At 36.6% G+C, this 25,015-nt stretch overlaps 1 protein-coding gene and 1 pseudogene across 2 annotated transcripts in view; one reads left to right on the forward strand and one right to left on the reverse strand.

Moving 5' to 3' along the window:
• The window catches only part of LOC148719641 (uncharacterized), a 146,975-nt gene that overhangs the window by 120,146 nt on the left and 1,814 nt on the right, over nt 1–25,015 (forward strand). Inside the window, exons 8-16 of one of the 2 annotated variants that reach the window (XM_088738682.1) lie at nt 6,339–6,601; nt 9,210–9,477; nt 10,454–10,561; nt 16,070–16,159; nt 16,760–16,858; nt 18,634–18,702; nt 19,290–19,391; nt 20,191–24,522; nt 24,703–24,790. In XM_088738682.1, coding sequence (XP_088594808.1) covers nt 6,339–6,601; nt 9,210–9,477; nt 10,454–10,561; nt 16,070–16,159; nt 16,760–16,858; nt 18,634–18,702; nt 19,290–19,391; nt 20,191–24,092 — 4,901 coding nt within the window. In that variant the 3' untranslated portion in view covers nt 24,093–24,522; nt 24,703–24,790. Of the gene's footprint in view, nt 1–12; nt 106–6,338; nt 6,602–9,209; nt 9,478–10,453; nt 10,562–16,069; nt 16,160–16,759; nt 16,859–18,633; nt 18,703–19,289; nt 19,392–20,190; nt 24,523–24,702; nt 24,791–25,015 lie in introns of both variants that reach the window. The other variant, XM_088738683.1, reaches the window with a different exon arrangement.
• Nucleotides 2,019–2,798, reverse strand: LOC148719648 (uncharacterized; annotated as a pseudogene).

Genomic DNA, 25,015 nt, shown 5'->3' on the forward strand with positions numbered 1-25,015 from the left:
TTTCTTTTTAAGATGCCGTAGTAAACAAGTCTAGCCAAGCTTCAAATGAAGAGGTTACGTGGAGTTCGTCCTCTGTTGCCAATCAATCTGTGAAACACCTTCAAGGTAAATTTCATTTTAAATCATACAACATATTTGGTTGGAAATCCAGGGCTTTTTCAAAAATTTTCCCCATTTTTTTTCTATCATGGTGCGATTGATGTAAGTACAACAGCAAAGTGTTCATGTGTACTTCAGGTCATTGCCTAAGATGTACTCTTGTTTGTGTGATCATTTACTGTACATTTACCATCTGCTTGTAAATCCTGTTGGAAATATTGATAGTCATTACCAAATCAGGTTAAAGAGATTCTTGATTTATTTTACACTTACAATTACTGATACCGGTACTAGTATGATAAGGAAAAATGCAGTTTCCTCCTCAATTTATCAGTAAATAATTAGTAGCTGAAGGTAGAAAAGGCCAGATCAGATTTCTTAATATTGCTTGTAGCATGCCACTGTTTTTCAAAGCTGTATGTTTACATGTAGAACATTTACATGCACCTTATTTGAAATTTTTCATTTGGTTGTCTTTCTGAAATTTATAACATGTTTTTCTTTCTGAAATTTGTGTTTTTCTTTCTAACATTTATACTGTGTTATTCTTTCTGTTCATACAATCAATGTTTTGTTTAAACTGAGTTTGTTTAAACAGAGTTATTTAACAAAAAAGACAAAAACATAAGAAAAAGATCAGTGAAATTCCTGGTAACCCTTTTGTATTACTCCTGCAATCGGTTGAGCAAATGTGATTGTTGATCAGAGCTATTCTTCTAAATGAGATGTATGGTGTTTGAAGATGTTTACTGTTTTCTTCCTAATGGTTCTAAATCACAGGGGACGTTAAATTCCTTGGCTAGGCTTTCTTATTATAACAAGACTGCATGTTTATATATTGCATATGTTTTTTTTTTCCTGAAATGATGTATTGTAGATAACAAATATTGTTTGTTTCTTAGCCTGTGAAGAACATCTTTTCAATGAGAGATTACTTGATTTATGCTTATGTATTATTTATTTAGGAAAGATGACGTTTGTGTAAAAATTTGTGTTTAAATTATGAAGTACAGTAAGTTGTTCTTGGTATTCCAGTTATTTCATAATTTATTACCACATTAATTATGCTTAATCAGAAAAGTGTTGTTCGAATGAAATAATTTGTCACTGAGTGGAGTAAACAGATTGATGAATCAAATTCCTTAGAAAACAAGTAGAAAAGAAAAGTTACTCAATTTTTAATACTTAAGGTAATGGTAATTAACTATGTTTTTTACCTGTAGATTTTAAGTGCAGTTAAACTTTTCTTTTCCAGATACAGTTACTGTCTATAATCTAATATATCTTCGTAGAATATCTCTTCTTTCCTACTCCTGAAAAAGCAGAAGGACCATCAGGGGAACAGATTGAATTGTGATTCTTTACTGGGTCAATTTTTTTTTTCATGGCTTTTCTGACCTCCATAAGAAAGAGGAGTTGGCACCTGTTCGAATTGGTAATTAGGTATATGTGGATTAACGTCTATTCCGGCCGAATTTGTAATTTTAGTTTCGGTTATTCCGGTTACACTGAAGTGGTAGTCTAGTTCATCCAGTAAATGTACTTGCAGATTTTCAAGGTTACGGCGAAGGCTTCGTACATTATTATGTAGAATTGAGAACGGTATTTTGTTTTCATCTCACATGAGATCGTTTTTAAACTTGCAAAAGCTCTGTGGTGAGAAATATCGGCTTCGAATTTGTTGATTATTTAAGTTGCTATCAGGATTGACACTACTTTGAGTATTCAAACTAAAAATATCGAATTCATGGAGGCTATGGAGCTTATCTAAGTACTTTTTCGTTGGCAAGTTACTGTTCAGGCTATTATTAAACTGAGCATGTGTTCGGATGATATCAACATTCGAGAACGGAAGGTTTTTTAATAAAGATTTGTTTGCTCGGCAAACATATCTCTCACTTTAGACTACCATTGAGAGTTGTTATTACAAGATATATACTTAGCTTTGGTCTCCGTTTACCAGGTTGAGCAAATCACCAATATTCTTGATCTTGATAGCTCGAGACGTAGCATCTTTCCGTAAATAAACAAAGGAGCCCTTTGACCAACAGTACTGGTAATAGTGCTGTTCTTTAAACTTCTTCGCCTCGAACAGGACTGTTTGCATTCGGGGTGACAAATGATCAAAAATTCTAAACGCGCTTAACGAGGCATCCTCAGGGAGTTCAACGGAAGCCGGGTCCAGTTTGCATGCATCTTTACGATGATTCATGACGCTTTCTTTGGCTAAACGTCTGACAAATCTACAAACTATCGGCTTTGGCTTGCCATTGTTATTCCTGTTGGGAACACGATGGGCGGTGTCAATGTCATACATTAATACATCAGCTCCCGTTTCTTTAAAAATGTTTAGGCAAAGCTTGCTTATCGAGGCTGCGGATTCATCTTGCAGCCTCTCAGGCACTCCCACAATTTTTTACTTTATACTGGAAACTATGCTCTTGAATTTCGTCGATAGCATTTCCAATAATATCAATCTTGGCTTTCAGCTCTTTGAGTTTGGTGCTTAGTCGTTGGAGTTCGTCTTTGGCCATGCCGCTAAAGAGATGGAAGTCGTCGTATTTCTTGCTCAAGAACTCTACACATGGGGCACCTTCTTCGCTCGGCAGAACTTCTTCGCTTCTGTCGCTATGTCGCTGTATCAACTCCTTCAATCTAGCCACCTCGTCCGACATTGACGATAGTTGCGCTTTAAGTATGTTATTAGGGACTTTAAGCAAACCACAACGGCTACGGCAACGAGAATGTGGAAAAACAATAGATTTAATTGGCAGAACAATAGCCTAGCACGTGCGTTTTGAACCTTTGTACATTTCTTAGCCATCCTTTGCAAAACAACAACGTGAAATCACCAAAATTTGCGTTGTCTGCGAAGCGAGACCGCGGCGGCAAATTATTTTAATTTACATTTGGAACTGAACGCTACTTTTATGCCTTACTTGAGTTTAAGATCTGGCGCCCTATGAGACGGTAAACACATGCAACCATTTTCAAAATTCTAACTAAAAGTAGAAACTCATTTTTTAATCGATGTCTTCCGTGGCGTTGCCGTCCTGACTGCTTAAAGCCCCTATTCTCCTTCTTCAAAGCCGCAACTGACCCAGGCATTGCTTAATGGTTCTACAAAGGCACACACAATAAAAACAGAATACAAAAATAAGAAAAACCAAAGAATATAAAGAAACTTAGCAGAACTAAAAAATCCACAACACTCTTGACAAACATCTGCTGACCATTCAATTAATTATTCATTAATCAATTAATTATCATTAATCAATTATCATTAATCAATTAATTATTCCAATTATAGAAGAATCAACTTGCAATAACACAAGGCCTTGAAAATCTGGCTGAAACAAATAGAGATATACAAATACTACAACATGAGTTACCTCTAATAGAGGGTGAACAATATGTTCCGTATCATATTCCTGAAGAAGGCAGATATTTACGTAAAGTGGTTATACATCCGCAAATAAAGCTTCACTTGAAACGTTACAAAGTGACTATACCTATGACTATGGCAGGAAAAATAATACAACAACTTGCTCCAGTGATATCAAGTATGGAGAAAAAAAGGTATTAATTACAATGAAAAACTAAAAAAAGTTCTGAAAGAACTGAGGTCAGAAAGAAAAGCTTTGGACAATTTCAGAGGTCAACTCAAAACAAAACTGGTAGAAGAAACAGCAACCCAGAAAAGCAAAGAAAGAAGACAAAAATAAATTAAAAGAGAAAAGGAAACAGAAAGATGTTAGAAAGAAGCAGCTTCTGATTCTGTTCAAGTGGGAGAAGGTATGCGGAAGAGAAAATACAAACAGAAACGTCGTCATGCATACAGGTTAAATAAATTGATTGCTCAATATCGTGGTCTTGTCATCAATGCTCTCAAAAGATATAGTACAAGGGCTATCGAGATATCCAATGACCTAAACACGCTTGCCAATATGCCAAAACATAGATCATCAGGCAAAGAACAATTCACAAATGCGAGAGTCTTTTTCACAACACCAGAAGATCTGATGAAACGTCTGACATTTCTAACTGGCATGTGACGTGCAGGTAGTAACAACACACAACTACAGAATGAAGTGTGGCAGATACCTGACCATCTTATCAAACTCAGTCAAGTCATAACAAAGGAAGAATATTATGTGTATGTAAACAACTGTCAGTGGCAGCCATTCGCTTATCAATCAACTGAAAGTGGAGTTTAATGGTGCTAATTGTCTCGATACACCACGAATAAATCATGCATTGAATGCAAAGAATCTTGTGAAATTTAAAAGAGAATACAGTGATAGAGTTGGGCCAGCTATATTGCACTATGTAGATACAAATACTGGTGCCGCTATTGCTAAATATACTTACAAAGAGGTAGAACGTCAAAAAAATTCTGGTGCTGGTGGTGCTTATGCTGCAGGTTGTGTTCTTGGAGGTGATAATACTGATAACAGTGACGGATTCGCTAAAAGGCAAAAAATATTTCAACCATCAACTTCTGCTGCACCTATTAATGTCATCATACCACTTAATAGATTTGGATTCTTCGAGAGTTTTGTCAGTGAGATAAGTCCCAATGGAAAAGTCAGCATTGATGTGACACTCGAGAGTGATGACAAGAAGGCATCAGCAGAAGGAAGACACATTACTAAAAGATTCCTTCAATGGGTATCAAAAATGATTTTCAATGCAAGAGGTAAACAAACGATTTTACACAACTATTTGAAACCACAAACATGGAGCTACATGGAAGACCGTGGTGAGATCAGTTCAGCTACACAGCAGCAGACAGGAATGTTCAAACTGACGTCAACTGTCAGAAAACCTCGACATGTGTTCATCTGGTGCTTAATATAGCTAAACTGAGTAGTCAGGAGCAGAATATGATTGTGTTTAATACTTTCGCCGGTGGTACTGGTAACAGGCAGTTCACAAAGGCACAGAAGAGAATGGAAGCGTATAAAGAAATTGTAAGAATCTATCACACACTGCTAAGATACAGCAGACAGTTTAATGATTATTTAGCGGACAAACGCTTGATGTCAACATGTTTGAAAACTTTCTAAAATCCTGAATTTCGACCTCACAAATCAGGAAGAAGAATCGAAGAGTGGATCAACAAACTTGGAATTGAGGTACACAATGCGTGGAGCTGCAGCTTCTGATTTCAATTTATAAGCATTGATTCTGCACGAGGAGGAACTATCTGTTGATGCGGTCAGTGGAAAAGCGTGACTTACAGCATAAATCATTGTTGTGGAAAAAGAAGAATAATAGCCAGTTAACATAATTATTATTCGGCTACTGAACAGGAAAAATACAGTGAACTGCTGTGTAGTAGATATAAAATATATAATCATACAATTTTAAAGGTATCTTTGTAATATGTTTTATTATGCAAAAATAATGCAACGTATATTATATAGATAAGTTAGGACAGAGTATTATCCATATTCGGTAACATTGAATGAAAATCAGAGAATGATGCTTGCGAAGCCATTGAGAGAATAGCTAACCATGTATTTGAGGCTTCAGTTGGTGAAATTAGAGGAAATTATGAACTGATGCTAACAAAGACACTAATGAAAGGGATTCAAAAAGCCATGAAAGAAGGAAAAGGTGTCGATATAAAAAATAGGCAAAATATATATCAGACATGTGGTGAAAGAAGGAGACTCCCTTTTCAGCAGTCTGATGGCTTTTGCCCCTAAATTACTTCCAATGGCCACAAAAGCTGTTTCCAAGATACTACCTGGTCTTGCAACAGGTGCATTGACAAGTCTGGAAGCTTTGGTATGGACAAGATACTTGGACAGGGGCAGACAGAGGCTTTTTGATTCACAGAGTAAGATAGATCAATTGATTCAATACAAGAGCATGCTGACCCACTTACACCATTGTACTGACGTACTTGCAGCATTGCAGAGTGCTGGTGATGCCGTAATCAACCAGCGAAGACACAGAGAGGTGGTGCTATCGGAACCATATTGGCTAGTTTTGGTATCCCTGTTTTGATGAATACGCTGACAAGAAAATGCATTTGCATGGGAAATTTACCTTTTTGTTGTTAATTTATTCATATCTTAAGCTTTAAAAACTTGTTCCCATTGTTCTCAAATAATCAACTTCACCCTACATTTATATTGCAGTTTTCCTTTAGCAATACACCATGATTTCCTCAGTACCTTGTCATCCATAAGAATACAGTAATGATCATTCTGTTGTTTTTCCTGTAGGTGAGAATGAACAAGTCATCCATAACCTTCAAGAGTGGCAACAGAGTTCCAGTAATTTTAAGATCAGCGGTAGTGTAGATCCGTTGGTAGACTTGCACAAAATTGCATCCAAAAGGGGCTATAGAATTTCTGACAATCGAGGGTCAGGAAATTGCATGTTCTATGCCTTGTCAGAGCAACTGGAGATTGTCAAAGGAGTTAAAATCCGTCATTTAGAATTAAGGCACTCCTTGGTTCAGTATCTAAGAGAGCACCCAAAACTGGTAAGTTTTTGTGATAAATACATTTTACCGTTATTTCTTGAACGGATACTAGTTATGTTTCTTCTGTTTCGCATTCAATTTGAATGTTAGGAATTATTGAATTAGAACGTGTTCATGGCTTTGATCTTAAAAATGTCAGAGTGTGTAATATATACATGAATATTTGAAGTTGACATGATAAAAGGATGACTTGTCTTAATGTTATTACACTGTCTTTCTTTCTTGTTGTTTTAAGTTATTGAAAGGTTATTTTAGAACAACTGTGGGAATTAAGTCTAATGCAGTGTTTAAATTCATTCATTAAAATTGGTCCTTTTCCCAATTAAAAGAATGTATAATACACCCACATGATTACAGGTATACTTTGTAACAGAGGTTTTAAATGTGTAAGTGCGGGTTTTTTCTACTTGCATAATATTAGATGCATTAAGAAGTGTTTATCGAGAGACAGCTTACTCGCTCTGGTACACGCGTTCATCACAAGTAGGTTAGATTGCTGTAATGCTTTATTGTATAGCCTTCCCAAAGAGCAAATAGCCAAGTTACAACGCGTGCAAAATGCTGCCGCCAGACTAATTATGGATATCAGGAAGTATTCTCACATTATACTGCAGCACTCTATGATTTACACTGGTTACCAGTACTAGCGCGTATACACTTTAAGATCCTATGATTAACTTTTAAAGCCATCCATGGCCTTGCACCCGCATATATTAGCAACCTTTTAGTTATCAAATGCAAGTCCTTGTACAAGTCCTTCTAACTCAGGTATTTTATTAGAGCCACCTAGAGGCAAAATGCTGGCAACCTTGGGTGAACGTGCATTTCAGGCAGCTGCACCGCATCTATGGAATGAGCTACCATTGCAATTATGCAATATTCGATCTGTAGACATTTTTAAGAATTCAATTAAGACTTTTCTTTTTAGGCAAACCTTTTAATAGTGGTTAAATTATGAATTTTGTATAGCCAATTTAACTGTAATATGTAATTATTTTTTAATTAGATGAGATTTTAATATTTAGAGGTATCAATTGTAAAGCACGATTGATCTGTTGTTGTAAATAGCGCTATATAAGACAAATTATTATTTTTATTATTATTAATTTCAAATTGTATATAATGTTTTCACACTTTACACTGATAAACAGTGCAAGGAAACTTTGATTGATTCATTAATTGTTTGATTAACAAATTTCTGACAGTTGAGGGAAATAGCTTAGGAAAGTGCCATTGTGGACTATGGACTTCTTTGAATGGTTATATGACTTGTGTAATCATGATACTCAATCAGTTATGCAGACTTATCAACTAGGTTATGAAATTTACTCACTTGATCTGAAAGTTGTAAACTTGATACTCTGTCAGTTGTATGGACTAATTGGGTTGATTGTGTAAATTGCTCTGGGTAACACAGTCACATTTTCCTGTATTTACCCGTGTATAAAACTTACCCATGTATAATATGCACCCTTGTTTTTAACCAAATTTATCAGAAAAAAAAGTTTTTTACAGCCAAAATGACAAGTTGAATCTTTGTACAATTATTCATTAAGACAACAATGATAAGAAATTTACTATATTGTTAAAACCAATATCTTTTGTTACTTACTTATTTATGACATTATTGAAACCAAACTTTAGTGCTTCAAGCGAGGCCTAGCTAAATCAATGATTCTATGGCCTGGTAAATGTTATGGGTGAGCAACAATATGTCTGCAAAGCATTAAAGATTTTGCATCAAATCATCAAGAATTTTCAACCAAACTCTACATAATTTTTTGGCCGTAACGTCAAGTAAAGAACAATATAATGACGATGAATTCCACTGCGCGCACTTTGTACAGGCAAGAAATTTGCACGTTTTTCGCTTCTAATGGCAAATGAAGAATGCTTTCAATAAAGCTTTTGTCCTGAAATGTTTCTTGCTCACTTTCACCTTGCTATTTGTTGAAAAATCCGGTGTAAAATAAGATCTCTTCACACATGGCCAAGTTAGCTTGGTCACGTTGAAATCTGATCCACATGACTGTGTGCACACTTGTGAAGATATTTGGCAAATTTTGTCTTTTGTCTTGATTTTGGAGTAAAAACTTAATTTGCACCTATAATTTTTCTTTGAAAAGAAGCTATTTAATAAAGCGTTAAGTGTGTTACTTTCTTTGTTGTGTTTTTTTAATGTATGCAAATTAGGATGTGCATGACAAACAGTGGAATCAGTGTATGATACGCACTGCAATTTTGATGGTTATTTTTATAGAAATGAAGTGTGTATTATACACAGGTAAATACAGTAAGTAGGTTGTAAAAACTACTGTCTGTCAAATGCATTCATTAATTTGGATGATTGTAAACATGACACTGTCAACTTCATCCACTCATTAATTTGGCAGTTGTAACGGTTACTCTGGCTATCTGATCCATGCAGCAAGTTAAGTAACCTTGGAGGGTTGAGTCTATGAGCTAGAGGCCTCCTTATTTGTCTTTGAATACTTTTGGAGGTAATATTTATTACATGAAAACATTACCATATGTAGCCATTGTGAGTTACTCTATTACCATAAATTATTACAATGTATATGTTATCTTGTTGGACTTTCTTTTACAGGGGGATGGAACGGATCTGTTTCACTTTGTTGAAAGTCACACAACATGGGGTGGTTACTTAACAGACATGGAGCAAGATGGCACTTGGGGTGATCATTTGATTCTCTGGGCTGCTGCAAACTGTTATAGAATAGCCATTCATGTGATTAGCAGTCTTCCAAACAACAGTGAGGTAATCATCAACCCAGATTCTCTATTGGATAAGAACAAGCATCTTGTACTGGGACATGTCCATGAAGTACACTATGTCAGCCTTCAACCCTTGCAAGGTACTGTAAAGCTCAGAACAGAAGGTATTCTAAACTTGGCCTATCTAGTATGAAGGTTGCAAACAGCATATTGTGATTTTCATTTATTCAATGAGTTCATATTGGAAAAAAAGCTGAGTTGGTAACAACCATGTAATCTTGTATCCATGGAATGGAATAGTTCTTCTCTTAAATTTGATAAAAAAAATTAATCCTGAATGAGTTAATAATTTTAGGCCAAAAAATTATTATAGCTTCCAACTGTCACAGTGCATTTCCTTTTAAGGTGACTTGGAAGATGATTTGATTCATAACTTGAGCTTAGTAAATCAATCAGAACATGTGAAAAGCGATGTTTAGAGTTGGAAATTAAATATTATTATAACTATGTGCATTCTACCAGTGTTTTTCATTGCTATACAGGTATATGCAAATTACCATTGCATAAAAGCTTGTAGAGCTAATTGTTTTGAGTTATCTATGATGTGATTTCCTATGGTAACATAGCAAGAAGCTATTGCAATCAATTGAAAGCTTCTAATTAAAAGCTCAAACTGATTCTATGATTAGATTTTGCATGAATAGATCGAACCTAAAAGAGTTCGACCAATTTTTATCATTGTGGAACCCTATTATGTCTAGAACTATTGTCCTGATGTCTTAAATCAGAGATCTTTTTTACATCACAAAGTAGGATTTTCAACAACATCCAGATGGACAATTACAAGGATTTATCAAAATTTTGTTGTTTGCAAATGTTAGAATTTAATAATCCACAAAAGATGAAAACTGAAAGCTAATTTATCAGTATATCGGAAGAAGAAGGAGGTTTGCTTTTCTTTTCCATAATTTTTAAAAACATGTCTGATTCAAAATAGTATTAGATTGAGGAGCTTTCCCTCATATGATTTTGGAATATCATACACCTTCTTGTGTCATTGGTGGTTATTGAGAAACATTTCAATGTTTTTGTTATCCCTTTTCACAATTTCTTCAGAAAACAGCACAAGTGTACTGGCGAGAGATGACAGTTCAGCACCTCCCTGTGATGATCAGCCTTCTAGGGGTCTCACTGGAGAGTTGACTTATTGTGATAACTTCTCAGGTGATGTCAAATTATGAGGCTCTACTTAAGTTTGATGGTAACAAGAATGATAAGGGAAATGTGATGATAATGATGATAATGGTTGATAATGGGGTAGGGGCTGCCCCCAGTAATTCTATTTGGTACAAATATAATTGATCATTCAAGCAATAAATACTCCAAAATATTATTATGAGAAACACAATCTTCCAGCTTTATGCAGACACTTTTTCAGTTTCTTATAGTATATAGTGGCTATGTCATGATCATGTAAGTAAGTCCATGACATTTGGCTATTTCCAGAATGAATTTTCCGGAGTCATTAGTTTTTTCGAAATGAGTTTTTGGTGATATTCCTTGATGTAATTTCTGGCATGGTCAGTAGTGCACTATGTTAGCATGTTAGCATGTTAGCGTCCTTGTAAGTCCATAGTTGAAAGAAAGAAAATAATTTGGTTAAGTCTGTGATTTTGGAAAGGACTTTCAGAGAACAAACTTCATACATGTGAAAGTGTAGTGTGATCAACAGTTATACATACAAACATACATACCTACCTACCTACCTACATGCATACATACCTGCAAATATACCTACATACATACATACCTACATACCTACATGCATACATGCATACCTACCTACCTACCTACCTACCTACCTACATACATACATACATACATACATACATACATACCTACATACATACCTACATACATACATACCTACATACCTACCTACATTCATACATTCATACATACATACGTACATACCTACATACATACATAGATACATACATACATACATACATATGTACATACCTACATACATACATACATACATACACACATACCTAAATACATACATACATACATACATACCTACCTACCTACCTACCTACATACATACCTACCTACCTACCTACCTACCTACATACATACATACATACATACATACATAAAGTGTGACTTGACGACGGACTAGCCATTACAAACGCCGCACCTAGAGACACAGAGAACATTAAGAAGGAAATATGCCGCATCTTAAATAACAACGGACTACGCATCACCATAGAAGCTAACAAACAAATAATCGACTTCCTAGACGTCACATTTAACCTTAACTGAAGCACTTATCAACCATTTACAAAGCCGAATACTTCACTGCAATATGTTCACCGCAAGAGCAACCATCCACCAATAACAACAAAAAACATTCCCGCCGGCATCAACAAACGACTGTCCTCCCTGTCATCTGACAAAGCATCCTTTGACCGAGCCGCACCCCCATACCAGAAAGCACTCAACGAAAGTGGATACCACTACACCCTAAAGTACGAACCAGCCAAAACAAGCAAATGGAAAAGCCGACAACACAATAACATCCTCTGGTACAACCCTCCTTTTAGCAAGAACACCAGCACCAACATCGGACACAAATTCCTCGCCCTAGTAGACAAGCACTTTCCCAAAGATCACAAGCTCAGAAAAATCTTTAACCGAAACACCATCAAAATCAGTTACAGCTGAATGAACAACACGAAACAGATAATCAACAACCATAACAAACGCATCCTAACAGCATCTATACAGTCTGATGTCACTGCCGCCACCGCCACTACCATTGATAACAACAAGACATGTAACTGCCGACAAAAGAACACATGCCCGCTCGACGGAAACTGCCTGCAACCATCAGTAATCTACCAAGCCTCCGTTACACGCAAAGACAACAACACGACAGAAACGTACACCGGACTCACAGAGAATGACTTCAAAACAAGATACAGAAACCACACCGCATCATTCCGCCACGCTAAACACAGCAACTCTACCGAACTCAACAAGCACATCTGGACCCTCAAAGACAACAACATTGATCACTTTATTTCCTGATGCATTCTCTCATCGCACTCACCGTACAACAGCTCAAGTAAAAGATGTAACCTCTGCCTCAAAGAAAAATTCCTAATCATCTGCCGGCCCGAACTATCAACATTAAACAAACTTAATGAACTCGTGTCTTCTTGCCGCCACAGAAGCAAAGCCCTTCTACGCAACAACTAAACTGTCAATTTTGTGCTGCATAAATTAGACTAGTTAGATCATGCAAATTATATTGTATATAAGCAATGGTAAAGTTTATCCTCATTAAATCCCCTGATGAGTGGGCGACCACGAAACAGGCTTGTAGGGATGAACTTGTAGTTTACTTGTCTTTTTCCTGCCACAATATATACATACATACCCACCTACCTACCTACCTACCTACCTACCTACCTACCTACCTACCTACGTACATGCGTACATACGTACATACCTACATACATACATACATACCTACCTCCCTACCTACATACCTACCTACCTACCTACCTACCTACATGCATACATACATACATACCTACCTACCTACCTACCTACCTACATACATACATACCTAGATACATACATACATACATACCTACCTATCTACCTACCTACCTACCTACATACCTACCTACATACATACCTACATACATACATACCAACATGCATTCGTACATACATACCTACATACATACATACATACCTACATACCTACATACCTACATACATACATACATACATACATACATACATCCATACATACATACCTACATACCTATATACCTACCTACCTACCTATCTACATACATACATACATACCTACCTACATACATACTTACATACATACATACATACGTACATACATACATACCTACATACATACCTACATACATACATACCTACATGCATACATACTTACCTACATACATACCTACATACATACATACCTACATGCGTACATACATACATACCTACATACATACATACATACCTACCTACCTACCTGCCTACCTACATACATACATACCTACCTACCTACCTACATACATACCTACATACATACATAGATACTTACCTACATACATACATACCTACCTACCTATATACCTACATACCTACCTACATACTACATGCATACATACATACATACATACATACATACATACCTACATACATACATACATACATACCTACCTACCTACCTACATGCATACATACCTGCATACATACCTGCAAATATACCCACATACCTACATACATACCTACATGCATACCTACATACCTACCTACCTGCATACATACCTACATACCTACATATCTACCTACCCACACACACACACACACACACACACACAGACACAGTTAACTGACATAGGTTAACTAACCACTCCCCATAGGTGCTCTTCAGGGCCAATGCCCACCCATCTCACCCAGGGGAGGACATGGACCACATAGTAATCTCGTGCATGGGAAATTAACATCTCCTACCCCGAACCCTGAAGGAGAAGGTGCCTACGGTTTATTCGTCCTTATTTGAGAAGACTAGAAAATCTCTCCATTTTAGAAAGGTAGCAAATTCTCCACACTTATTTTAAGACCATGAGTATTGGTCCGGCCGGGGCTTGAACCCTCGACCTCCCTCACAACACAATCCAGCGCTCTAACCAGTCGAGCTAACCGGGAGGTTAGTCGTTCTAAGGACTACACTCACCAGGACAATCACACTACACTTTCACATGTTAGTCCTGGGTTCAAATCATTCACTGCAAAACTTCAATCACACCTCAGAAACTGAATTTTCTTATTAAACAGTGGTGGCTGAATTCAATTTGTAATCAAAACACTTCTGCAGACTTTTTTTAAGCTTTTAGGGTGGCTGGCACCAGTTTTCATCTTTTTGATGGTTTGTAACTTTGAAAGAATACAACAAAAAGACTGGCCAAGGCCAGTTGAACACTTTTACAGGGTTAAATTATATAATTGTTGGCTATGCAAAAGTAGGTGTTATTTTTCCACTAGCAGTTTCCATGGAAGTGCTTTCAAAGTATTATTCAGATGCATTTTTTAGCTTATGGCTCCAATAATTTGAAAACTAACTCGGTGACCCTGTGATTTTTCTTAGTGATTGCTTTCGGCACTTGAAAAGGAAAATGTACAAAGATTTTAAAAAAATTCTATGGAGTGGAATTTCAGAAAATCTAGAAAAAGGCAATTTTCACACATCACAAAATTACCTTTGGTAGAATTTGGTACTTTTTTTTTCTGACGATACCTTTCAACATTATCGTATTGGAACGACAAAAAGAAGGGGTTACTGGACTTGTTTTCACGCAATTGTTTTCATGAGTGTAGCAATTCCCACATGCATTCTTGCGCATTTAAACTCCACTGAATAATGAATGCATATAAAATCTGCAAAAAAAACACAAGATAGTATCCTGCATTTGTCAAATTTCTGTCTGCAAAATTCATCAAATTTAGACACGTACTGCAATCCAAATCTTTCTTCACCTGCTCAAGCCAAATTTCACTATTTTCCATTCTTAACATTTGTTCCATAACAAACCTATTGCCTTTTGAACAAAAATACCTCAAAACACACGGTTTATGCAACCACAAGTTTTTTGGACTCATTAAAAAAATATGGAGCGAAGAATTCCACACGTTATTTTTTTTGTTGTTGTTGGAGAAGCACAGGATTATTTTTGTCCACTTCTGATGGATGCAACCAGATAATTGAATCTCATCACAGTTCTTGTTTGACATTGTATCATAAACAATTGAAGCAATGCACAGTACTAGGTTTGTGCCTGAACTCTATAAATATTTGTTCACTCAAAAGTGATACTTAGTATAAACTGAAACAAAGCTTCTTTATCATTTTATGTGCATTTACTATTCCAATATGGTTTCCTGCTCCAGTGAGTTCAAGACAACTAATCACCATGTGTTACGGAAGCAACTATCAAGTTTGACAAGACGTGTCATGAGAATATTTGGGAGCAGAACCCCAATAGCACATAGACAATGTTCTGCACATGAAATATTCCAAACGAAGATGAGATTACGCGTAAGCAAATTACGAACATACTCGCCTAACAGCAATGCATATGATACTTCGAAACAAGTTAAAATAGTCACATTAGGCGCTAAGAAACAGGCTATTAATCTACATGTGCAGGAGGCAAAACAATAACAATTCATTTGAGCGAAGATAGAATCGTGCAATGTACTAAATCGATGAGAAATACATTTAAATTACATAGAAATGAAATCACTTACATATCTGACCCACACAGTGAAGCTCCTTGATCGGGAAATGCAAAATTGACTTATTAACCCAGACTTACGACTCATTACTTCTTGAACGACTGAAGGCCAACTGCACTTTGACCGTGATGGCGCAACCATAAAGGCTCACACTATACCATGGGCCTTAGTGAGCATAAGCAAATGAGAGAAAATAAACAAAGGGAGAGAACCAAAAGAAAAGGAAATGGACAATCATAACACCATGGTGTCCACATCTTAGTGAGTGAGTGACTGACTGGTTTGCATAAAGGAGTCCCCATAGAATCTTAACTGCAGTAGTTAAAAGGGCAGTGATTGAATTAAATTGAAGTTTAAAACATTGTCTTCCATTTTTTTCTTGTCCACTTGTAGGTTCTTCACAATTCTTGACAAAAGGAAAAAAGCCATCAAAAGTTTCCAAAGTGTCAAAGCAACAAAGATTGTCTAACAAGGTTTCCAAAGGTACATAAGATAGTCTTTTAATTAAAATGAGAATGGATCAATTATAATTTTTCTGATTTTCTTCTTCAAACAATTGACAGCAAGCAAAATAGTCTAAACATTGAAGTTTAAATAGCTCCTCCCTTGAACAATAGGAGAAGGGGTACTGTATCATACTGAGGTGTGGTAAATTTTGAATCTCTGTTATGCAGTCTTAAAAGAGTTTAAAGGAAGGTTATATGTTGAATGATTTTTTTGCAGATTGAAGATTTTGCCTTAATTTTTAGAATAAGAGAGAGCACCTAACAGTGAAATCTTCACTGCATTTTCTTAGCCTAGCAGTGTTACATGTTTAATTTTTTTTTTGCACTTAAAACATGCACTTGATCTATGGACATACTCCTCAGCAGATACCAATGAAACAGTGATTTATTGGCCATTTAATTGAATATAATTTTCACAAATTACAAGTGAGATTCAACAAGCTCCAGGTGGAACAATAAACTCTAACATTACATTCAAGCATCTGGATCCATATTAATCTGGATCCATATTAGCTAACTTGAGAGTAGTTGTACGTTACTTTTATCTTACATCATTTTCAATAAATTATGTTGTAAGGTCTTGGCAAGAAACAGAATCCAGCACAAGGTAAAAGATCAGTTCCTGATTGTTCCAATATGCCAAAGAAACAAAAATTGTCAACTTATCCTCATAAAAGTAAGTTTTCATTTTGTTGTGTTGAAATTTAACATTAAGAAAGAAAGACAAAACAATGCCAACACTGAATTGTGATAATTGCCTAGATACTGTTCAAGTATCAGTGGTAATTGAGTCACTTAAATACTAAAATGCAGTATAGTACTGAAAGCCTACACTTTTACTTATATACTTTACAAATGTCCATCCCTTATGTTTGACACTCAAATGAGGGTACGACCAAACAATGCTGGTTATTACAATGATAATCACATTACTAATTATGGAATATGATTTGAAAATGTACTGTATGTTAACTTGATTACTTAGAGTAATGTTATAGTATGCAGGGTTTTCATTAAGGGCCAGGCACTGGGCAAATTGACCGGTTGTGAGGACGGCTTTGCCCACCTGATTTGACCATCTGGAGGAAAGTTTATCTTGTAAAGAAGTTCAGTTCAAAGAGTTTTGCCCGCCTGTGAAAACCAGTTGCCCTCCTGCAGAAAACATAAATGAAACCCCTGAGTATGAAAGTTAAGTCTCTGTGGCATTTGAATGTCATAGAGAAAGACTTTGTGGTCTTACTGTTTGGCAGAGAGCACTCCTGAAAGTGGTAAAAGTGAAGAACAGTTCTCAAAAGATATTATGCTTCAGGTCAAAGTTTTGGCCAACTGTTGGCTGACAGTTGGTGACCTGTCAGTAACCTGTTGGTGGGTCATGAACTGAAATGATCGTAAACATTTTCTTATCTATTGCATCTAAAGCTACATGAAAAAGGGGAAAAGTCATTTAAGAAAGATACTTTGCACTTTACTTTCAAAAGTTATTGTGGCATTTGCCTACTCTTTTGCATTGGCTAGCAAAACTTTCCCAAATTGGTTTGATTTCATTTATCTGCCATATTGAAAAGTTGTTCTAGTTCCCAATCCCCTGGTACTTCCAACTAGATTTTCACAAAGCATTATAGAGTGATTGAAAAACTACTTTTGGCTTTGCCTATTTGTTACCCCAAACTTGAGAAAAGAAGTTTTTTTGTGCACAGACTAGGATATTAGAAATAGGTACCAAAGTTACCACTAAATTTTGGTATGTACCGTCGGAAGATGGGTTAAACAAGCTTATTATACTGTTTCAACCAAATCGAGTAGTTGGGTACAGAACAGAGTCAAAACTTTTCCTGTTTTCAACTGGAAAAGGTCTGACTCTGTTTTCAGTCAATTTTTGGTCTACTGAACAATGTTGGCCAACTGTCGGTAATGTGTCGGTAACTTGTTGGCTGACAGGTTATCGACAGTTGAAATTGGGAACCATTGTTCACTATTACCCCTGAAAGTAACAATTTTTGGTGAAAGTGATTGGAAAGGTGTATGTTGGACAATTTTTGGGAGAGACCATTAACAGAATCAAGTGCTCAAGCAGAGTTGCCGAGTTTTCAATGGAATGAAGCAGAGTTGTTCACTTGAATCTAATAAGGACTTCTGTTGAGGTTTTTTGAATTGCTAGTTGCTGAGAGTCACCAGCAACACTCCTTTTAAGAACTATTCTCAATTTGAAAATACGACCACAGTGTCAACTATTACTGCTGGTTCAAACCATTTTGTGAGTTCCAAAGTATGGTAATACGTCTGTACTTGACTCTGATGCTGACCTGTGCTCATTTAGTTAGATGGATTGTCAAAACAAAACAGCAAAACAAAACTCACTGGTCAAAACAGCACTCTCGTCTTAGAGAAACAAATTAAAGTTTTGTTTCAGTAAAGACAGAAGTTGAGTATGTTTTGATCACTCCTTTGCAGGTTCCTCTGAGAGGGTAAAGAAGACTTCCAAACGACTTCGACTATCAGATGACGAACTAACATTTGCTGGTGCTTTTTTTATTTAAATTGCCACTTTCTTTATGTTCTTTAAGTAGCTGCTGAAAGGAGTGCTTTTTATTTTTTAAGCTTTTAGAACACAAGTTTTCTTCCCGATTGTTTAAATGGCAGGGTCCATTGCTGGGGTTATTTTTAGCTATTGAGTAAGAAATCAATCCAAGATATTTGCCATTTTTGTCTGAAATTGTAGATGGTTTGTTTACCCTGTTGCATCTGACAGGCTTTTTTAAAGTAGATTTCATTGTTAAGGAAGGATTTCAATAAAAGCTGGTTATTTATCAATCTATAAGACCTCTTACCACAGTCTGTTTAGCCAGAGGACAGATTCTCATGTTGGGATTTCGCCTTCCAGCTCCTTTAAGGGGCACAGCCGTCTTTTACACCCTTGGTAGCCAATAATTTCTGGAAATTTAACAGTAGGCATTTTTAAATTCTAATGGTCTATGCTTACGCTTAAAATTTGATCTTAATATGTTAGGTATTCTTGTTAATTAAAATCACACACAGTAGGCTTGGGCCACCTGTGGCTATACTGAATTTTTTTTAGTAATGATAGTTTTACTTTGTGTTTGTTCAAGATTCCTCTGGTAGCTGTTCGCGGTCTCCATTTGTAGAATTCCATCATTTACCATTTCCTGTGAACCCACAGGTTTACAAAGAATCCCGAAGACGTGACCAGAGTAAGTAGATGAATCACAATGATTTTCAGTGTCATCAAGTGTATTAGTCAATGAACAACAGCTGCTACACGTGTGTTTTCTTAAAGGACTGTTTTACTCTTCTACCAATTCTTGCTCTTGTTTATTATAACCTGGTGTTATCTTCTAAGTCAGTTCCTTAATGTATAAACTTTCAATGAAGCTGAAAAGCAGAGTATCAGAGTGCAAACCCAAAGTTCTGGAGTTCAGTTCCTTGTTAGAAACTGAGATGTTTTTATTTGTCTGGCGCTCGTTACAGAAAAAAACATGTCTTCAACTTTTCAGGTGGATGAAGCAAATACAGCGAAACAGTTGTCTCAGATAGCATAAAATAAGTCTTAGTCTTTGGGATTTATTTGTTCATTTGGAATGCTTTTGTTTTTTTGTATTAAACTGTTTCTCTCTGTTTTAGTTCTTCATTTTGAAGGTTTTCCTAACAGTTAATGATTTTATTTTTTAACTCGGCTCGATTTTAGAAGGTATATAGGTTAAATTTACATTAACACAGTTCAGCTAAGGAAAAAAGAGAAAAATATCTAGCAATAAAGTAGGTAGCGAGTTAGGAGGTTACTAGAGACAATAGCACCTTGTAACCGTACGTGATTGGTAAAGAACCAATCCTTATTTAACAACTTTTACACTTAAACACTTTCAAAATTTCTCTTTCGAAAATCGCAGCATTCACAAGAAAATTTGACCAGAGTCGACTGTTTTAAGAAGATTAGAGATTTGATAGGTTGACTGACCTTTTTTATTTAATTTTTTTTATTTTTGATTTTAGGTCATTATCTTGATACTGTTATCAGGGTTATCAAAGATGAGTACAACAGACGATCTCAGCTAAAACCACTGCTTTGGGAGAGTACAATTACGTTGCCTCTTGAAGATGTTTACACAAGATTGAGAATTGTTTCAAGGAGGAAAAGAGACTTTCAATTAGAAAATAGTGAGGTGCACATGTATGATGTCTTTAAAAGTGAGGGTGATGTGATTGTGCTTGTAGAAGGAAGTCCTGGAATTGGAAAGACAACATTCTGCCTCAAAATAGCCTATGATTGGGCTCATGACCGCATTCCTAAAGAGTTCAACTTTCCACAATTTGAAATTGTCTTATTGCTGAAATGCCGGGATATTGTTGGAGACCTATTCGAAGCCATTACTGAACAACTGTTACCTAAAGATACTCATGAATGCTTCTGCGAAAAACTTATGGAGTTCATCAAGGTTTTTGATTTTCAACCTAAAGTGTTGATAATTCTGGACGGTCTGGATGAGCTTCCAAAAGAATCTAAAAGCTACGTGGATGACTTACTCCATAAAAAGGTTTTACGATTTTGCTATGTCTTGGCTACAACTCGCCAGGAAAGAGGAATTGCTGTACGACAGAAGGTGAAGTTTGACATGCTTTTACAGATTGAAGGCTTTACAAGGAAAGATGCCTTTGATTATATCAGAAAGTATTTTAACAGTGCTGGTTCTGAGCATGTATCCACTGGAGAGAGACTTATCGTACAAATCAAAAAAAACACTTTACTTGATGCGCTGTGGAACAATCCTCTAAACTTGTTACTCCTTTGCGTTGTGTTTGAGGACTACAAAGGAGAACTGCCATCTTATCGCACTAAACTTTACCAGATAATTGTTTGTTGCATTCTACGGAGATATTGTGCCAAGCATGATCTAGAGGCTCTTCTTGATGACAGAAACCCAGTGAGGCTCTTTGAAGATAGTTTGCTAGTTCTTGGAGAGTTAGCTTGGAGATGCCTGGAAAAAGATCGATTTTCTTTTCATGAAGAGGAATTGGTAGAATTTGAAACTGTACATGCAAATCTAGCAGCTAGAGAACTTGGCCTCGTGTTCAAGGAAGCCAGCTTAAGGAAGATTAACCCACAGCATGAGTATTTCTTCTTTCACAAGACATTCCAAGAGTATCTGGCTGCATTTTTTTTAGCTAACAAGCTATTGAAAAAAGAGGTTTATTTCTCTGAGTTGTTAAACTTTTTCAGTAATGTGACAGAGAGGTACAGACAAATGTTCATCTTTATGTCTGGCATACTGGGTGAGGATGCTCGTCTTCTTTTTGAACAGATTGGCAAGCAGCTAAAGGAAGGAAACTGGGACTGGCACCAGTGCGCTGAAAAAGAGGCCACTTTCTTTGTTGAATGTTTGAATGAGAGTAGAAATGATGAACAAGTGGCAATAGCTCTTTCCTCCTTTATTCCGTTTCCCCAGACCATGACCTTTGACTTAACAGAAGAGTTCTTAACACCAGATGTTTTCATTGTTTTAAAAGCCTGTGGGAGTTTTTCACAGTTGCAGCTTCCTGTTCATCTAGCAATAGAGTCTTTCAATGGGGAAATTACTGTCGACGAAGTTGGTGATGCACTAGCTGACATCATAGCATCCAGCACACAGCTACAAACACTTTCCTTTTCTGGTTGTGTTTCAGAAGAGATTACAGCTCTTTTGTGTAAAGCACTCACAGTAGACTCTACTTTACATTCCTTTACACTTGAGACAACTGGATGGATTTCTTCCTGTGAAGTTGTTGCTCTCAGTGACAGCTTGGCTGCAAATAAAACCTTAACAGCTGTAACTTTAAAATTGACTCATGAGTTGTTAAAGAGTTGCATAGCCATACTTGACAAGGGACTATCTGCAGATACGCCACTTACATCTGTTGTACTCGAGATTTTTGGTTCATGGAGCGAAACTGAAGCAGAAGATTTTAAAAAGATTTTATTGAACAGATCACTTATGTCTCTGAGCCTTACTCTGTTTGGAGACATGCAAGATTTATCAATAACTTCTGTTAGAGAGGGACTTGTGGCAAATCCTTCAGTGAAGTCCCTTGCACTGACATTTTATGGAAAACCCAGCAACACTGGTGTGGCTTTGTTAAAGAATGGCTTTCTAGGAAACAGGTCTTTGGAGTCTCTGGAATTAAAAGTGTTTGGTGAGCTTCCTACAAACTGGGCAAATATTTCTAGGACTCTCCACTCTGCAGTAAAGTCAACTATGTCCTTTACATTGCATCCAAATGTTACTGGCATGGTAGGAACTTCACAGGTGGCTTGCCTTTGCCCAGTTCTGAATGAAAACCTTTTAGCTTCAAAACTCCACTCATTGGCTGTCAACATTGTGGGAGAGTTAGACTGCAGTGGAGCAAATGATCTTTGCAAAGGACTGATAGCCTCATCAGTTTCTTGTGTCACTTTGAATTTTAAGGAAAGAGTAACTGATAATGTTGCTAACTGTCTTTTTAAGCACTTGAACAAACTCAAAACCCTTTCAAAGTTGACCATTAGTATTCAAGGAGAGCTGATGGGGGACAGAAAGAACACTCTTGAAAGGCTATCACGCAACCAAACATATCTATTTGCATTGAATGTTAATGACTCAAATTCAGGCCACAAGATTTGCAGAGAAGTTGGTTTATCTGCTGATGATTCCTCGTCACTTACACCTGTATTTACCAAAGTTAAGGATGGCTGTGTAACAAAGCTTAGTGTGAGCGTTAACAACCCTGACAGCATTAGTGGAGACTGGGGATCCACTCTCTGTGAGGGTTTGGCAAGAAGTGAGTCTTTAACTACATTGAGTCTGACATTTAACAACAATTCCTTTATTAAAAACATGGATGCTCTGTGGGATGCTGCGGCAAAAAACAAGTCATTAACTACACTGAGCCTTACACTCAACAGCTACAATGAGAATGTGATGAGTGAACCCATAAACTGTGGTCTGAGTAATGGTTTGGCAAAAAACTCGTCATTAACTACACTGAGCCTTACCTTAAAAAACTGCTGGGAATGGAAGGAAATAGTGGCCGACGATCTGAGTGACGGTTTGGCAAAAAACACATCACTAACTACACTGAGTCTTACATTGAACATCCAGAGTGACTCGAATATCGACAATCCCATGATTGTTGATCTGACTGACGGGTTGGCAAAGAACACGTCACTAACTACACTGAGCCTTACATTCAACAACTACTGCAAGAGTGTCTGGGCGGAATACAAGATCTTTAAACTGAGGGAGGCGTGGCCAAAAAACATGTCATTAACTACACTGATCCTTACACTCAACAACTACAGTGACTTTATGGGATGCATGATCTGTGGTCTGAGTGACTGCGTGGCAAACTACATGTCATTAACTACACTGAGCCTTGCAGTCAACAACTACAGTGACTTTAAGGGATACTTTTTCTCTCGTCGGAGTGACTGGTTGGCAAAATTAATGTCATTAACTACACTGAGCCTTGCAATCAACAACTACTCTTCCTTTGATGGAGACCTGACCTATGGTCTAATTGATGGAGTTCCTACCGATGGTCTAATTGATGGAGTTCCTACCGATGGTCTAATTGATGGAGTTCCTACCGATGGTCTAATTGATGGTTTGGCGAATATCAAGTCATTAACCACCCTTAGTCTTACACTGAAAAACCACAGTTACAGGCCTAATTCATGTTTCTGTGCTCTGATGAATGCTGTGGTTAGAAATACATCAATAGTTACCTTGAACTTGACACTCAGTGACTACAATAACTTCTATGAAGACTGGATACATGAACTGGCTGATGTTTTAGCAAGAGACACATCTTTAACTTCAATTAACCTGGAAGTAAATGTCTTCAGTGAAAGAAATTCAAACTCTGAGAGTTCTTCGGTTTAAAGAGCAGCACATTATTTATTATTCTTTCATGAATGGTGTGAGTATCAGAAGTGCCTTTTAAATGTTTGGTTAGTCTGTGGCCACAGTTACCACAGGGATGAATGTTGGAAACCTGATCTGGCTTTGGTTTGGTAAAGAGAGCAACATTAACTACAACTCTGCTAAACTAAACAAACTTTCAGTATTAATACAACTAGAAACAAGGGTCTGATTTTGAAGTTCTACTGGTTCAAAACATGCTCCAACTTTAATGAGGTGAAGAAGGTGGCTGGCTGGATGTGATCCGGAATTTTGGCAAAGGGATTAGAGTGACATGAACTTGTTTTAGTTCAAAAGGAGAACCAGCCGCTGTGCAGTGAGTGAAGACTGGTTTATTGATCTTGTTGTACACTCTGTGAAGCAGTGAGTTTGACCACTCTGGGATTGAAAGGTAAGAGCAGCAGTAATGCAAGGACAATATTTTGAGGACACTTGGTAGAGTTTACTTGTAAGTGGTTCATTTCACTTTGATCAACAGTTAGCTAATGGAGAGTGTTCATTGTGTACAAAAATAATTTTTTTGAAGACTAGAATGATTCCTCATTAGAGTTATCGCTATCACTCATCTTAGCTTCCATTGACAACTTGTACCAGGCAATATTACGACAAAAGAAAGGATTCTTTGCTTGAAAGACCCAAGCACTTGGGATGAAATCAAGGTAAGACTTTTGGTTACTCAAAATCTGAAACATTTAATTTGAAAAGTAGTTTATATTGATTTTATTTAACAAATCAACTAGCAAAAAAATAAGTGACAATAAGTGACAATAATCTTTACTAAGTGACAATAAAACTCGAAAAAGAATGTTTAACTGAATGCATTTTTAGAATGGGGGACCACATTGAAGGAAAATAAAAACAAAAAGGAAAATTGTGGACATCCG

This window comes from Stylophora pistillata, chromosome 11 (genome assembly GCF_964205215.1).
Source record: "Stylophora pistillata chromosome 11, jaStyPist1.2, whole genome shotgun sequence".
NCBI lineage: Eukaryota > Metazoa > Cnidaria > Anthozoa > Scleractinia > Pocilloporidae > Stylophora > Stylophora pistillata.